Here is a 16,069-nt window from a genome sequence, read left to right as displayed (position 1 = left end):
ATATGAATTTTAAATGCATACTGTTAAGTGAAAGAAAGTGGACCAAAAAGGTTGTAAATATGACCTTCTCAAAGAGGGAAAAGATGGTAAACAGGTCAGAAGTTGTCAGGTGCGCAAGAAATGGTTGAGCAGGTGAAGCAGTTGCTTTTCTTCAGGCAGTGAAACTATTCTGTATGATACTGTAATGGTGGATACAAGACACAATGCATTTGTCTAAACCTAAAGAATTTTACAGCACAGAGGGAATCTTAAGGTATGGGAATTAGAAAAAAATTTAGGAGTTTTGGGGACCTTAGGATGGAGTGCAAAATATGGCAAAAGAATCTAACTGTATTAACAATGTAATGAAAGAACTTCACTGAAAGGTGGAGAAATAAAGTGCTTATTTAACTAATTTTGGATAAGTGAAATCTTAAGAATAATGGCAAAAGTTAGAATATACAGCACTGTACTCTGATAAATATGTTTTCAACAGAGATACAGGTTCTCAATTCTGAAACCATTATACATGTATACTAGGACTGAATAAGTATATGCATGGTCAATGGTAGGAGAAGCCAATCTGTAAAGACTACACACTGTATGATTCCAACTATATGATATTTTGTTGAAGTGAAGGTTACAGATAAGCAAGAGGAGGATAATAATCAATGTGGATATGGTGTAAACTAGGGTTAGAGACCACTATAAACTCACATATTTAGTTAATATAGATAAAGCTGGTTACATATAGAAATATTTGTATACATGTACATATACACACACAGAATAGTATACCAGGGGTCCCCAAACTTTTTACACAGGGGGCCAGTTCACTGTCCCTCAGACCGTTGGAGGGCCAGACTATAAAAAAAACTATGAACAAATCCCTATGCACACTGCACATATCTTATTTTAAAGTAAAAAAACAGGCCCTGGCCGGTTGGCTCAGCGGTGGAGCGTCCGCCTGGTGTGCGGGGGACCCGGGTTTGATTCCCAGCCAGGGCACATAGGAGAAGCGCCCATTTGCTTCTCCACCCCCCTCTCCTTCCTCTCTGTCTCTCTCTTTCCCTCCCGCAGCCAAGGCTCCATTGGAGCAAGGATGGCCTGGGAGCTGGGGATGGCTCCTTGGCCTCTGCCCCAGGCACTAGAGTGGCTCTGGTCCTGGCAGAGCATCGCCCCCTGGTGGGCAGAGCATTGCCCCTGGTGGGCGTGCCCGGTGGATCCCGGTCGGGCGCATGCGGGAGTCTGTCTGACTGTCTCTCCCCGTTTCCAGCTTCAGAAAAATACAAAAAAAAAAAAAAATTAAAAAAAAAACGGGAACAAATACAATATTTAAAATAAAAAATTTAAATTTAAATCAAGAAACTGACCAGTATTTCGATGGGAACTATGGGCCTTTTGGCTAATGAGATGGTCAATGTGCTCCTTTCATTGACCACCAATGAAAGAGGTGCCCCTTCCGGAAGGGCAGTGGGGGCCGGATAAATGGCCTCAGGGGGCCGCATGTGGCCCGCGGGTCGTAGTTTGGGGACCCCTGATAGTATACCAACATAAATTTTCTTGCTTTGTCCACTGAGAGGTCCTAGAAGCAATGTCATCCCAGTATCAATAAGCACACCCACTTACCAGATCTTCATTTCTAACACTATTCTCAATAAAAGGAACTAGGGCTCCTTGGACAAACAGCTGATTTCAGGATAGGCAGGAAATACGCAATATAACCCTGAAGCATCTTGTAGTACCAGGAAGCAAGGAAATATGCAAACTCACAAAGATGAGACTATGTCAAAGGAACAAAGAAGTTAATTCACAGTTCCAAATGGCCCACCCTGGAACAACTGGAGCAACAAAGTGTATTGGATTATGACAAAAGTATAAAATAAGTATCAATGAGTCCATAAATCAATGGGGAAGAAAGACAAATCTCCTGTGTAGAATTCCAAATCATCTATGTAGATACTGTCCCTTCAAAGATATGGAGCTTAATTCTCCACCTTTTAAGCATGGGCTGCATAGAGTAACCTCCTTTAAAGAGTACAGCATGAGAAGGGAAAGAGTAGCTTTACAGTGAGAAACCTGATAAACACACTATCTCAGCCAGGTGATCAAGGTTAAAAACAGTCAAAAGCAATGTACACAGTATGCATTCTTGATATAATGTTGTGACAATGGCACTTTACCTCTGTGACCTTTCTCCCCCAAATCTACAAGACAGGTTCTAGTCAAGAGAGCAACGTCAGAGAAATCCTGATTAAGAGACATTCTACAAAATACCTGACCAGTATTCCTCAAAATTATCTAGGTCATCAAAAACAAGGAAAGTCTGAACAACTGTCACAGCCAAGAGGAGTTTAACGAGACAAAATGACTAAATGTAATGTGGAATCCTGTATGTGATCTTAAACAGAAAAGGGATATTAGGTAAAAACTAAGTAAATCTGAATGAAGTATGGACTTTAATTAATAACCAAGTACCAACATTAATTTATTAATTATGACAAATGTATCATAATAATGTAAGATATCAATATTAGGGCCACCAGTTGTGAAAACTTCATAATTTTTTAAAATAAATCTAAAATGAAAAGTTCATTTAAAAAATAATTAGGTCAGACTAACCTTAATATTATTATTATTTTGTGAGAGAGAGAGAGGGACAGACAGAGACAGACAGGAGAGAGATGAGAAGCATCAATTCTTTGTTGCAGCACCTTAGTTGTTCATTGATTGCTTTCTCATACGTGCCTTAACTGGTGGGCTACAGTAGACCAAGTGACCCTTGCTCAAGCCAGCAACCTTGGGTTCAAGCTGGTGAGCTGTGCTCAAACTAGATGAGGCCCACGCTCAAACCAGCAACCTCAGGGTTTCTAACCTGGGTCCTCTGTGTCCCAGTCTGATGCTGTATCCACTGCACCACCTCTTGGTCAGGCTAATCTTAATATTAAATAGTCTAACTTTAATAAACCTCTAGCCAAATATTAAAGTTATTCATCAGATCTTTACAGACAAGCCGAACCAGGCGGTGGTGCAGTGGATGGAGTGTCGGACTAGGATGCAGAGGACCTAGGTTCAAGACCCCAAGGTCGCCAGCTTGAGTGCGGGCTCATCTGGTTTGAGCAAAGCTCACCAGCTTGGATCCAAGGTCACTGGCTTGAGCAAGGGGTTACTTGGTCTGCTGAAGGCCCATGGTCAAGGCACATATGAGAAAACAATCAATGAACAACTAAAGTGTCGCAATAAAAAACTGATGATTGATGCTTCTCATCTCTCTCCCTTCCTGTCTGTCTGTCCCTATCTATCCCTCTTTCTAACTCTTTCTCTCTTGACTATGTAAAAGAAAAAAAAATCTTTACAGACAAAAAAGGAGAACCACGGGTCAGACATAAAGTAAAATAGGTGTTTTTGATTAATCAATAATATTCAGAAAGTACAGATTAAAGGACTGAAGGCAAGCAGAAAAATTTCTGTAAGTATTTTAGGGGCTAGGTTTCTAGATATGAGCTTTTCATGATTATTATCAAAGACTTAGATGCTAACAGAATGTACACTATTAAGTCTGGTAATTAGAGGAAACTGGGAATGACAAAAACCTTGAGGCTGTGGCTGGTTGGTTCAGTGGTAAAGCATCAGCCCAGCCTGTGGATGTTCTGGGTTCGATTCCCAGCCAGGGCACAGAGGAGAAGCGCCCATCTGCTTCTTCTCCCCTCCCCCTCTCTTTTCTCTTTATCTCTCTTCCCCTCCCACAGCCAAGGCTCCATTGGAGCAAAGTTGGCCCTGGCACCAAGAATGGCTCCATGGCCTCTGCCTCAGGTGCTAGAATGGCTCCAGTTGCAACAGAGCAACGTCCCACTGGGCAGAGCATCATCCCCTAGTGGGCATAGCGGATGGATCCCAGTCGGGCGCATGTGGGAGTCTGTCTGCCTCCCTGCTTCTTACTTCAGAAAAATACAAAAACAAACAAACAAAAAACCTTGAATAACAAAATCAGGATTTAAAAGGATCTGGACAAGTTTTAGAAACAGAATAAATCTTATTAAACAGTGAAATTAAAGAGAAAAAAGCAATACCTTATATGCCAAAACACAAAGTACATCCATGTAAATAATAGCATTTATTTTAAATGTTTTTTTGTGGTTTTAGTGACCTCTCTGAGTTGTGAGAAAGATATGGTTGCCCAAAAAGGCAATGCCATCTTAAGTTATACTAACTCCAGTATAAGTTGTTAGGATAGAGGAGAGAGCACCAATGACCTCGAAGCTGGCCAGCTCATATTTAGGGTACACATTAAGTTCCGAGAATTACACATTAAAGAGAACAACAACCAACAAAATGCACTAAAAAATTAGGTATCTGATTGTAGAGTTAAGCATCCCATATCTGAAAGGTTTGTAGTCCACAAAAAAAGAGATGACTAAACATTGACATGACAGCAATCTTTAAACATCTCAATTGTTATGGAGCAAATGATGGATTTATACTCATTTGGAATGACTGTAAGTTTTCATAACAAATATTTTCTAACAGATGGCTAAGAATGGACTGAACTATATAGTTACCCTTCTCTGGAAGTGTTCAAGCAAAGGTCGATTCATCAGTGATGTTTTAGAAGAGAGTTAAAATTGAGTAAAAAATAAGTGAGCATTCAGTGCCTTTCCAATCCTGAGAGCAATAGGAAGGAACGAGTAATTTGTAAGCCTCAATCAAGTTCCTGTAATAGTCAAAGGCCATCTACTTGAATTATGTTGATTTAGTTATTAGTTACCTTATTCTAGGAGGGCTACATCTTAAAGGGAAACCAGCATTTAAATTTTGAGATGTGCCTACCCTCTATCTCCCCAAATCAAAGAACAGTTCTTGGTTTAGCTAGGTTTTATGGGTCTAAAAAAAGTTAAAACAAAATACCAAAAACAATTTGAGATAAAGCAGATTATCTACAGTTGAAACACTACATCAAAACTTAAAGGCTTCATTATAAACTAATGAGCAATGCCTACTGAGGTGTACTCACTGTTCGCTGAAATCTAGCTGTTCTCTTCAAATGTGATGTAGGTTTAGATTAAGTTAAACAAAAGGGCTGAATATATAATATAAAAAACCTAAAAGTGCCCATCCTATTGAACCATCAAATTAAAAAATGTAAATAAATTAGTATATATGTGTAAAATGTTCATTTCTTTAACTCTTTCAAAGGAGAAAATGAATATACATTTCTAGTTTGTGTGATTATACATAAAATAACTTCCATTGAAGAAGCATTCTAAATAACAGAGAACCAAGGAAAGATATGGCTGTGAAATCTCTTAATTATATGCTATTTCTCTAGTTGCTTCATGAGCTGTATTAAAGTCTGGCCACTACAATCCATTTCCTATTGTAGAAATTCTTCTTGATTGTATAGTATAAATTATGTCAGTGGCTATGTCAGGTGAAGACCAAGATATAAAGCAGCACAGAGATGGGCAGACATTTGTTATCAGAAACAATGTTAGGCACACTTAAACACATAAGGAAATAGAGCACAATTTCTTTTTAAATAAATTTTAAATCTCTGCTAAGGTAAAAAGTCTCATTTTCCTATATTAGCATAATGCATGAATTGGCAAAAACGTTCTTTAGAAATTGACAACAGAAAAAAAGTTAATTCTTTATTTAACCAAATGAAATTTTATTTTATTAGGCTAGGTGCAACAGGGCATATTACAAAAAGGAGAGAGGTTGAGGATCTGATTTCATTTCCTGGCTCTGCCTCACATCACTGGCAATGTGATGTAGAATAGACAAGTAATCTTTCTGAGCCTCCATTCTCTGATCTGTAAAATAGGAATAGAGAGCCTACCTTTTTCATTGTGAAGGTTAAATATAACCATGCATATAAAAGCACATTTCAAACTGTTAGGAACTATACAACGTAATTGGATAAAATTATTAATATATTACATCCAATATGTTTAAAAGCTGACAATATTAGAAAGTATAATTTGATCATAAGAATAAAAACATAGTGGTATTAATATAAAAATAAAACTAATATGCCAAAGGCAAAAACCCCTAAGATTCTCAACTTTTAAATGTCTTATTATTTTAAATAATGAATGTCTACTCTATTTCTGTAAGGTCTTGAGTACACTATAGCTAATTCATGGACATCCACAAAGGAAGGGGGTATTAAAAATAACCTCTTGTGATAACTAAGAAAACAGAGAACAATGCTAAGAACTATCAGGGAAGCATGGAGAAATGATAAAATAAAAAAGGGATGTTAAGTAGGAACAACCAGCTTTAAGAGAGGTTTGGGGATTAGCTGGTAAGTCTTTTAGTAAATATCATAGTACCAGAAGAGTTCTGAGGCAATGGGCTTTATACTCCCTTATCAGAGCTTTCATGATTTGCTATCACACTGCAAAATACTTAGCTTGCCATCAATCAACAGGAAAAGCAGCAATAAACAATGAAAGCAACTTATTTAATTCTCTAATTAAGTAACTTGGGAAAGGTTATAATTAAAGTTGGGCACATCCCAAAATAATTTGAAGAAAAGTACCAAAGACAACTACTGTGCTTTTCTTTGTGGTTCTTTTTGAACTCTGAACACTTGTTATTGCATATTAGTGATTTAGTCATCTATTTCAATAGGACATCAGCCACTCTGAGTTTAACTGGGATATTTACTGCCTGAGCCACTCATACAATAACAAAGTAGGGTAAAGTAAGACTGAGCAATAAGTTGCTTGAGAAAAAGTATTAATCTTAGAGACAGAGGCCTTGGGAATTCTAGTATTAATTTGTTATTTTATTTTGAAGAAAATCATTTAACTACCCTATTTCTGCATCTCCATCTGTCAAGTCAGTAAGTTCTCAAATAGAAGCCAGATTTCTACCTGTCATGATGCTGCAGAGGAATTCCTCTGTTAAAAAGATGTTGGGGAAAAAAATTAGTTTCTCTGTAATGCTAAGATTGTAAAGTCCTATAAGTACATCATTCTCCCAAATAAAATAAAAATAAAGGGCCTCAACCACATCAGATAAAATTTAATTAAACGCTTCTTGTTTGGGATATCTTAAGATGAATTATATCAAAACAAATTTTAAGCACTTATTTTTTTTCTGGTTTAATAATTCTTTTTGGGTTTTTTTTCTGTCTCTCTCTCTAGAAAATTTACCTTTATCCTTATCCAATGGTTCCTGGGAAAGAATAGTGCACAGTACCGGGTTTTTCCATACCCCAGTCTCTTGAGCTAGAGTAGCTAAAAAATGCAATTCACAGCTGCCATTCTCCATCAGCTTTTCATGAGCTACCTATAAATATCAAATAAACATCCAAAGAATTACAACAGATTTTTAAAAGCAAGCTTATCAGGCTTTAAAACTAAACTTTTGAAAAACAACACTTTCATTTTAAAATTTTCACATCATATTACAAAGTGCTAAATTCCTTTACTTCTGATTTTTGAAGTCAAATTTCAAGGATAGGCATTATATCAATTATAAATTTTAAATAAATACAATGTAGTTTTATGAATAAGTCCATATTATTTTGTTCCCAAAATATAAACCAAGAGCAAAGTTATTTCTCAAGGAAGCTATTGGTATCTATAGCACAAAAAACCTTAGGCATTTTACATCTTGTCAGTAAAAAAATGTCCCCAGAACTTCTACCATTAATAAATGACAGCCAGCATTAAGGCCTAAGTGACAACTTACTTACACGCATTCCAGTAAGAGACTTATGAACAGAAACAACTAAATGTATGATTTTTCATTTATTCACTAAATAAACTTGGCAAAATCCTACTAAAGCTAATACAAATCTTATTATTTTTCCCAAGTATTCATGCAATTGATATATTCTTCAGGCCACAAAAGACAGATAGTTTTTATTCAATTCACAAAATGTTTACTGAGAATTTTTGTAAGCAAAGTACTAGGGAAGAGAACTAGTCCCTGCATATATGGGGTTTAATCGCTAGTGGTAAAGACCAGGGTAGTCAACCTTTTTATAACCTACCGCCCACTTTTGTATCTCTGTTAGTAGTAAAATTTTCTAACCGCCCACCGGTTCCACAGTAATGGTGATTTATAAAGTAGGGAAGTAACTTTACTTTATGAAATTTATAAAGCAGAGTTACAGCAAGTTAAAGCATATAATAATAATTACTTACCAAGTACTTTACGTTAGATTTTTGCTAAGTTTGGCAGAATAAATCTTTATAAAACAACCTACTATAGTTAAATCTATCTTTTTATTTATACTGTGGTTGCTCCGCTACCGCCCACCATGAAAGCTGGAACGCCCGCTAGTGGGTGGTAGGGACCAGGCTGACTACCACTGGTTTAAACCGTTAACACACAGGAAAAATGAAACAAATACTGTTAAGCAAGTATAAAATAACCCTGAGGAAGTTCTAAAATAAGAGCTATTATAGAAACTCTTAAAACTTCATGCTATGTTTATACAAAACATCTATTCCTCAATATCATAAAAACTTTCCGGCTGCAACAATTTCAGTACTTTTCTTTGGGCAAATACTGAAAAGTTATCATAAAGGGATTTAAAGAGTTATTTTCTTCTCATTAACTCATATAAAAAAGTATCAACTTTTGCTATTGTTTCAAAAAGTAAAGTTTAGAAGTTTATCTTATGCTGACAAAAAAAGTAACATGAGGAATTCAGTATTATATTTGTATATAAAAAACTTATTTAATTCTGTGGAAGAGCGTATCTGAGTGCCAAACAATGAAAAGTTCTGATTTATTTAAAAACAAACACATTGAGAAAAAATATCTAAGACACAAGGTACTAATATGCTGAAGAGAAATTGCATGATCAAAAAGTTAGTTGCAACGTGACAAACAGGACAAGACACTTTCAACAGTGTGTGTGTGTGTGTGTGTGTGTGTGTGTGTGTCAGAGACAGACAGAGAGAGGAATAGGGCAGACAGACAGGAAGGGAGAGAGATGAGAAGCATCAATTCTTTGTTGCAGCACCTTAGTTGTTCATTGATTGCTTTTCTCATATGTGCCTTGACCAGGGGGCTACAGCAGACCGACTGACCCCTTGCTCAAGCCAGTAACTTTGGGCTTAAGTAGGCAAGCCTTGCTCAAACCAGATGAGCCCATGCTCAAGTTGGTGACCTTGGAGTTTCGAACCTGGGTCCTCTGCGTCCCAGCCCGATGCTCTATCCACTGCGCCACTGCCTGGTCAGGCTCAACAAACAGTTTTTAAGTATCTATTATGTGTCAGACATAATAGAATCCTATGATAATATGATATAAATCCTAACTTCAAGAATTTTGCATTTTATATAGATGTTAATGTTTAATATTAAGAGGAAAATTGATTTCTCTAACTATATAGTTTATTTCACATGTTTCCAAAATTTGAGACTAAACCTCTTTAATATACATATCTCTTACAGGAAAACATAAAGCCAAAGGATATTTTAAGAGTTCTGGCTAGAGAAAATTACAACTATACTTTTAAAACCAGGTAGCAGAAACTTTCTTTTTAACCAATTATCAAAATTTACTCAGAATCTATAATACAGCCAGCATAATCTAGTGCTTAAAACAAAATTTAACATTCTTAAAAATGCTCTAAAACCAGTAAATGCAAAATTGCGTAGTATTCATATTAAGTAGAAGAGACAAAGAGTGTGTTTTCAGCTCTAGGAAAAAAAGTACGTGCTTTGAAATAAAGAATCTGGGTTCAAAACTACTCCATGACATTAGCTGTATAAGTATGAGCAGATAAAATATTTTAGAGTTATGAGCCTCAGTTTCCTCACCTTTAAAATGGGAAAAATATACCTATCCCCATAAAGTTTTCATAAGAATTAAATGAGATATATTAAATTCTTATAATGCATATTACAGATATTTAGCATCAGTTAAACTGTTTCTAAATTCAAATGAGGACATTTTCTTTTGTGTTCCCTTACTGCTCTGGCAAAGTCCTCTAATTATCAGGTTTTAAAGAGCAGTACATTATTCAACCAAACTAAGTGTATATATTCATTTAGGAAACACTTATTGAGCATCTACTATATGCAAGACACTAGAGTTAATAACAGCAATTAATGTTTGTTTTTCCTTAGATGTTTTAAATTTTAACCCAATAATTTATTAAGAATAAAGAAACTAACTTAAAATGTACCTATATTAAAATAGGTAAATATTCTCACCTGTACCAGTGCCTGAAATTGCTCCCACTGTTTATCTGATAACTCAACAGGCAGACACAGTAAAAGTTCAACACAGCTTCTAAAAAACAAAGCCAGTAAGAATACACATAATTATTCAAATGTGAAGTAAAAAAAAAAAAAGAATAATTCTATCATCATCAGTAGATTTCCCATAACTATTTAAAATTAAACTATAATAAGAGCTAAGGTATAAAGTTAAAACATAAAAGCTAAATCTAAATTTTTATTCACTCAAAGGTCTACTCACAATGCCAAGCGTTCCAGAACCAAGGCTACATTTTCACATTCAGAGGTAAGATAAGGTCGGGCTTTAACATAACTTTGGATAGCCACTGTGTATACCTCCAATAAAGGTAAGGGATCTTCTGAAGTTTTCCATTTCTCTGCATATTCAAGGAGTGTCTGTTTTGAAGGGAATAATAAAAAGTATTCAATGTAAATCAAAATACAGATTGACTAATCAACTTCTTTTTCCTCCCTGAAAAATTTTAAAAATATTTTTATTTATAAGAACAAAAACTAGTTTATACTTCATTAAAACATTTAAAGTGATAAAGCCTTTTTTTTTTTTTTTTTTTTTTTTTTTTTTACAGAGACAAAGAGAGAGAGAGAGGGATAGATAGGGTCAGACAGGAAGGGAGAGAGATGAGAAGCATAAATTCTTTGTTGCAGCACTCAGTTGTTCTTTGACTGCTTTCTCATATGTGCCTTGACCAGGGGTCTACAGTAGACCAAGTGACCCCTTGCTCAAGCCAGCAACCATGGGCTCAAGCTGGTGACCTTGGGGTTTCGAACCTGGGTCCTCCGTGTCCCAGACCCACGCTCTATCTACTGCGCCACCACCTGGTCAGGCATAAAGTGATAAAGCTTTATTTCTAGTAGTTCTTTATAGGAAATGAATAATTCTATAGAAAAAAAAAACCTGTTAATTCATCCAACAATAGCATCATTACATGAAGGCTGGTTTTAAATAGTGTAAGCATTATCTTTTCTCTACCCTCATTAAAATGTCATCTTTCAAAAACACAAAATTTCTAAGATTTAAGTTATTTTAATAGAATACACCTGGGCAAGTAATACTGAATCAGACAAGACATGCAGTGAAGAATTTCAAAGAATATTTGTTTTCTTTTTAATTGAATTTGTTGGGGTGACAGTGATTAACATAATTATAAAGTTTCAGGTGCCCAATTCTACAACACATCTGTATACACTGTATATATATAGATATATATATATATTATATACACTGTATTGTATGCAGCCACCTATATTTTATATAAGGAGCATAAAATTCAACACATAACAATAAATGAATCACTATGGTCAAAAAGACATGTAATTTTTCAGTTAATAAAAAATTATACTGGCCCTGGCCAGTTGGCTCAGTGGTAGAGCGTCGGCCTAGCGTGCGGAGGACCCGGGTTCGATTCCCGGCCAGGGCACACAGGAGAAGCGCCCATTTGCTTCTCCACCCCTCCGCCGCGCCTTCCTCTCTGTCTCTCTCTTCCCCTCCCACAGCCAAGGCTCCACTGGAGCAAAAGATGGCCCGGGCGCTGGGGATGGCTCTGTGGCCTCTGCCTCAGGCACTAGAGTGGCTCTGGTCGCAACATGGCGACGCCCAGGATGGGCAGATCATCGCCCCATGGTGGGCGTGCCGGGTGGATCCCGGTTGGGCGCATGCGGGAGTCTGTCTGACTGTCTCTCCCTGTTTCCAGCTTCAGAAAAAAAAAAAAAAAAAATTATACTGTATAACATATGACTGCTTTTAATGTCATTTTATCATTTAAAAATCATCTAAAGACCTTCAACATATGTAATCAATATTAAAGACTGATTATAAGGTCAAGTGATATTTTTGTAATACAGTGCTTATTTATTAAATTAAAAGCACTCCTCATCCATTAATGAAGTACGTACTTCAAATTCACCTTATCAAAACTACTAAAAATAAAAAAATGCTGTTTATCCTACAGAATAAAGGACAGAAGAACCTGGCTACAGTAGTTAAATACTCACATGTTAAGACTCTATACTAAAACCGCGAGTCACCAAAAACTATCTGAAAGGTCCTACAATTATGCTAAACAAAGTATGACTCTAATTAAATGTTTTTATTTTTTTATTTTTATAATATAAAAGACAGCCCTTTTCACACTTTAGGGTTTAAGACTCATTTCATCATCATATGAGACATTATAGATGTCATATCTTGGAAAGAGGGTAGCTAAGGAAAACTCCATGAAAGATTATATCCTTTGGCATACAGAAGCAGCCTGGAAAAAAAAAGTCTTGGTAGGTAGAGAGGAAGAAAAGACCATAGGTAGGTAGGTAGGTAGGTAGGTAGGTAGGTAGGTAGGAAGGAAGGAAGGAAGGAAGGAAGGAAGGAAGGAAGGAAGGAAGGAAAGAATGAATTACATTCTACTACCAAATATTTAAAAAAAAACACTGCCTTGTCTTCTCTACTAACCTCTAACTAGCAGAAGTAGTAAGAGAATAAGGAAGAAAGAAAAGAATAAGGTAATCTGGTAAATTAAAGGGCAACATAATAACTCATTTTCTGAGTAATCATATATCCATAGACCTTGACCTCCTACAAGTTGGACAGAAGTGTAAATAACCCAAAGACCCAGTACTTCCAACTGAAGTAGGGGCCACCGTGTTATACTGAGCCCTTTAACCTGTGGAGTCTGACACTAACTCAACCTAGGGTCAGAACTGGACTGAATTGTAGGACACTTCTTTAGTGTTGGAGAGCTGGAGTAGTAGTACTGGAAAAGCCACCACGTATTTGGTCTCAGCAGTTAAAAAAAATCTCTGAACAGGACTTAGAAAAATCTAAACAAAACTCACCAAATGAACAAAGAAAAGTCTGTATTCTGAGATTCTTTTGTGATTATCCCTCTACTTTTAGGAATAAGACTGAGTATGATGTTCTGTGTCTAAAAAATGTTACAAGGGCAAATGTTGGCATGGTTGGTTTTAATATTTTCCTTGGGCATTTTATGATAATCTAACAGAGGTAAGTGATATCTCACATCTTCAAACATATCAGAATTAACTTCAACTATGCATACAATTCTTACTTTAGCTTTCATTCATCTTGCTACACAAAGTTATTAAATAATATTTTCTTTTTCTGGAAGAACAAGATTAGATATCTAGGGACCTTCATGTCTGGCAAATGATCCCAATCTAATATAGATCAAACTGAATGAACACTCAGGTTTTCCCTATTGGTGCTCTTTAAATAACAAAATCAATTTCCATAACACAAAGTGAGACAAAGTACATTTACAGTTGTTCATATGGAAAATAATATATTACAAAACTAAGCTTTTGCATACTCAAAACTGTAAAGCTACTTGTGCCCCACCCTGTAGTTTTAACTTTTGCTGAAAAAGAAAAGAAAACGCATCAGACAAATTTCCTGAGAGCTTTAAAATTATAAGCTTCTCCCCTTTCTTATCTCCCAAACCTCAGGGGGGAAAAAATCATACACAGCTACATATACCTACAGTTTGCCCAAGCCCTACATTTCTTTTTTTCTTTTTTTTTTTTTTTTTTTTTTTTTACACACAGAGAGAGAGAGTCAGAGAGAGGGACAGACAGGGACAGACAGACAGGAACGGAGAGATGAGAGGCATCAATCATTAGTCTTTCTTTGCGCATTGCAACACCTTAATTGTTCATTGATTGCTTTCTCATATGTGCCTTGACCGCGGGCAACCCCTTGCTCAAGCCAGCGACCTTGGGTCCAAGCTGGTGAGCTTTTGCTCAAACCAGATGAGCCCATGCTCAAGCTGGCGACCTCGGGGTCTCGAACCTGGGTCTTCCACATCCCAGTCCAACGCTCTACCCACTGCGCCACCACCCGGTCAGGCCCTACATTTCTTGATATGTCTAGTTCTGCAAAGGGTTCTCACACATTATTACTTCTTTGCTTTATTGAGTTCTACAACTTAATTCTAGTACATAATCAAGGCTGAGTTTTTTTGGATACAAAAGAATCTGAAGTGATGAGAAAAATAACTGACAGATCACAGAATGTTAGGACCAGAAAACACCTTAAAAATTATCTTTTCACTTTATTTTACAGATGAGTAAAGAGGGAGAGAAAGCAGTTTTTGGTGAAAAGAAGACCATTTAGGTGGCTACTGAATGGACTAGGAATAATATAACTAGGGAGAGGGTAGAAAAAATGTGACAGCAGATTATGATGGCACCAAAAAGAAAACTGATGACATGCTCATACTGAAAGTCTGGTTAAAAAGCAAATATCTATCTGTTTAAAGCTATGAGAGTTGATATTCATAGCCAGTAAGTATACTGATGGTAGAGCTTCCCTAGTTTCTCAAGATTCTAATACAGTAGAACCATTATAAAATTGGAAACATCCCTAACATAACTGGTTAATAAATTATGCTTTATTCAATTAAAATACTTACTTATTTGTACTAACTGCCTTATCTATACAAGGGCTTTCAGGTAGGAACCCCACAACAATCAGACTCATTCTTTTCACAGAAAGATCATTTAATTCTGTTTTACAGAGCAGTAATTAAAGTGTCCAGTGACCTGCACCATATTAATACAATTGGTAATTAGCAAAGCCAGACAGCCTCATTCTCTGTGAAATGTTCTGTCCACTACAAATACTGATTGTAGTAATGTAATCTGTGGAATTATTTCATAATTACAAAATGCCTTTGACCTATATTATTTCGATTAATCCTTATAATCAGAAATAGGTTAAATAATATTTATCCAATTTGCCGGCTAAAATAGAATAATTTGACTTCTTTATCTGTTAAGATTATTTTAGCTAAAGTTTTGAAAATCCACTTCAAAGCAGCATAAACAATAAGGAAGTTCACCGTATAACAGAAAATTAAGAGGAAAGGACATTTCCAGGATTGGGTAGTTTAGATGGTCAACAACGTCTTGAAGGACCCACATATCTATGTCTTCACTCTGCCATCAGCAGGTGATGCCCCCACCCAATACCCAGGTCTCAGGTTAGTGAAACGGGCTTCTTAAACCCAGACACAGTAATAATGAGAAAAGATAAGACCATCTCTTCATTCATCTCTTTCAGGAATAAGGAAACCTCTCCCAGAATCTCCCAAACCAATTCCTATCAGCAGATTTCTCATCAGGTCTCACTGGCCAGAATTGAAACCCGTTATCTATTTCACATCACACAGTAATAATGGGACCCCATACCTGACTCTTAAACCAATCAGATTCTACTCTCCAAGGCTAGAGAAAGGGCCTGCATCTCTGAAGCACAAAGCCATGTAGGGGAAGGAAAATGTCTGAATAAAATCAGGGTTTTATTAGGGAAGAGGAGGAGGAGCCAAAGTCTCACACCAGCTGTTTCACCAATGGTTTTTATTCACACATGCCCTCAAGAATGAATAAGTGAATGTGTATGTGTATATATGTATGTTTATAATTATATACACATACACATATAAAGATAAAAGTCACTGTGATTTGGTTTGGAGGATGGGACAAGAATAAGAGAGGAAAGAAGCCCAAGTATTCCTATAAGGCCTCACATTGCTTATATCAATGAGTAAACGATAAACTAAGCATAGTAAGAATATTTAAAACTGTGTTATATGAAGATTGATGGAACTAAGGATGCTTAATCAGGATAACAAATAATATATAATCTGGATAACAAATAACTGAATATTCCTATAAACTAGGGACTGTTCTGAGAGCTTTACATGTGTTACCTATTGGTAATTAGATAAATTATAGTAATATGCTTTATTTATTTATTTTTATTTTTGTATTTTTCTGAAGTGAGAAGCTCGGAGGCAGAAAGACAGTCTCTCGCATGTACCCAACCAGGATCCACCTGGCATGCCCA

The 16,069-nt window shown here is 36.3% G+C and overlaps 1 protein-coding gene across 2 annotated transcripts in view; it reads right to left on the bottom strand.

Annotated features, from left to right (window-relative positions):
- Window positions 1-16,069, bottom strand: part of ZNF292 (zinc finger protein 292) — a 131,337-nt gene that overhangs the window by 44,592 nt on the left and 70,676 nt on the right. For both annotated transcript variants that reach the window (XM_066254232.1, XM_066254233.1), the window contains 3 exons: window positions 10,433-10,587; window positions 10,165-10,243; window positions 7,143-7,278 (listed from right to left, as the gene is read on the bottom strand). In XM_066254232.1, the coding sequence (XP_066110329.1) occupies window positions 7,143-7,278; window positions 10,165-10,243; window positions 10,433-10,587 (370 nt within the window). The remainder of the gene's footprint in view (window positions 1-7,142; window positions 7,279-10,164; window positions 10,244-10,432; window positions 10,588-16,069) is intronic.

The sequence above is a fragment of the Saccopteryx bilineata genome, chromosome 1 (assembly GCF_036850765.1).
Source record: "Saccopteryx bilineata isolate mSacBil1 chromosome 1, mSacBil1_pri_phased_curated, whole genome shotgun sequence".
NCBI classification, from domain to species: Eukaryota; Metazoa; Chordata; class Mammalia; order Chiroptera; family Emballonuridae; genus Saccopteryx; species Saccopteryx bilineata.
Note: the sequence above shows the minus strand (reverse complement) of the source record. Positions and strands in the feature narration are given on the sequence as shown.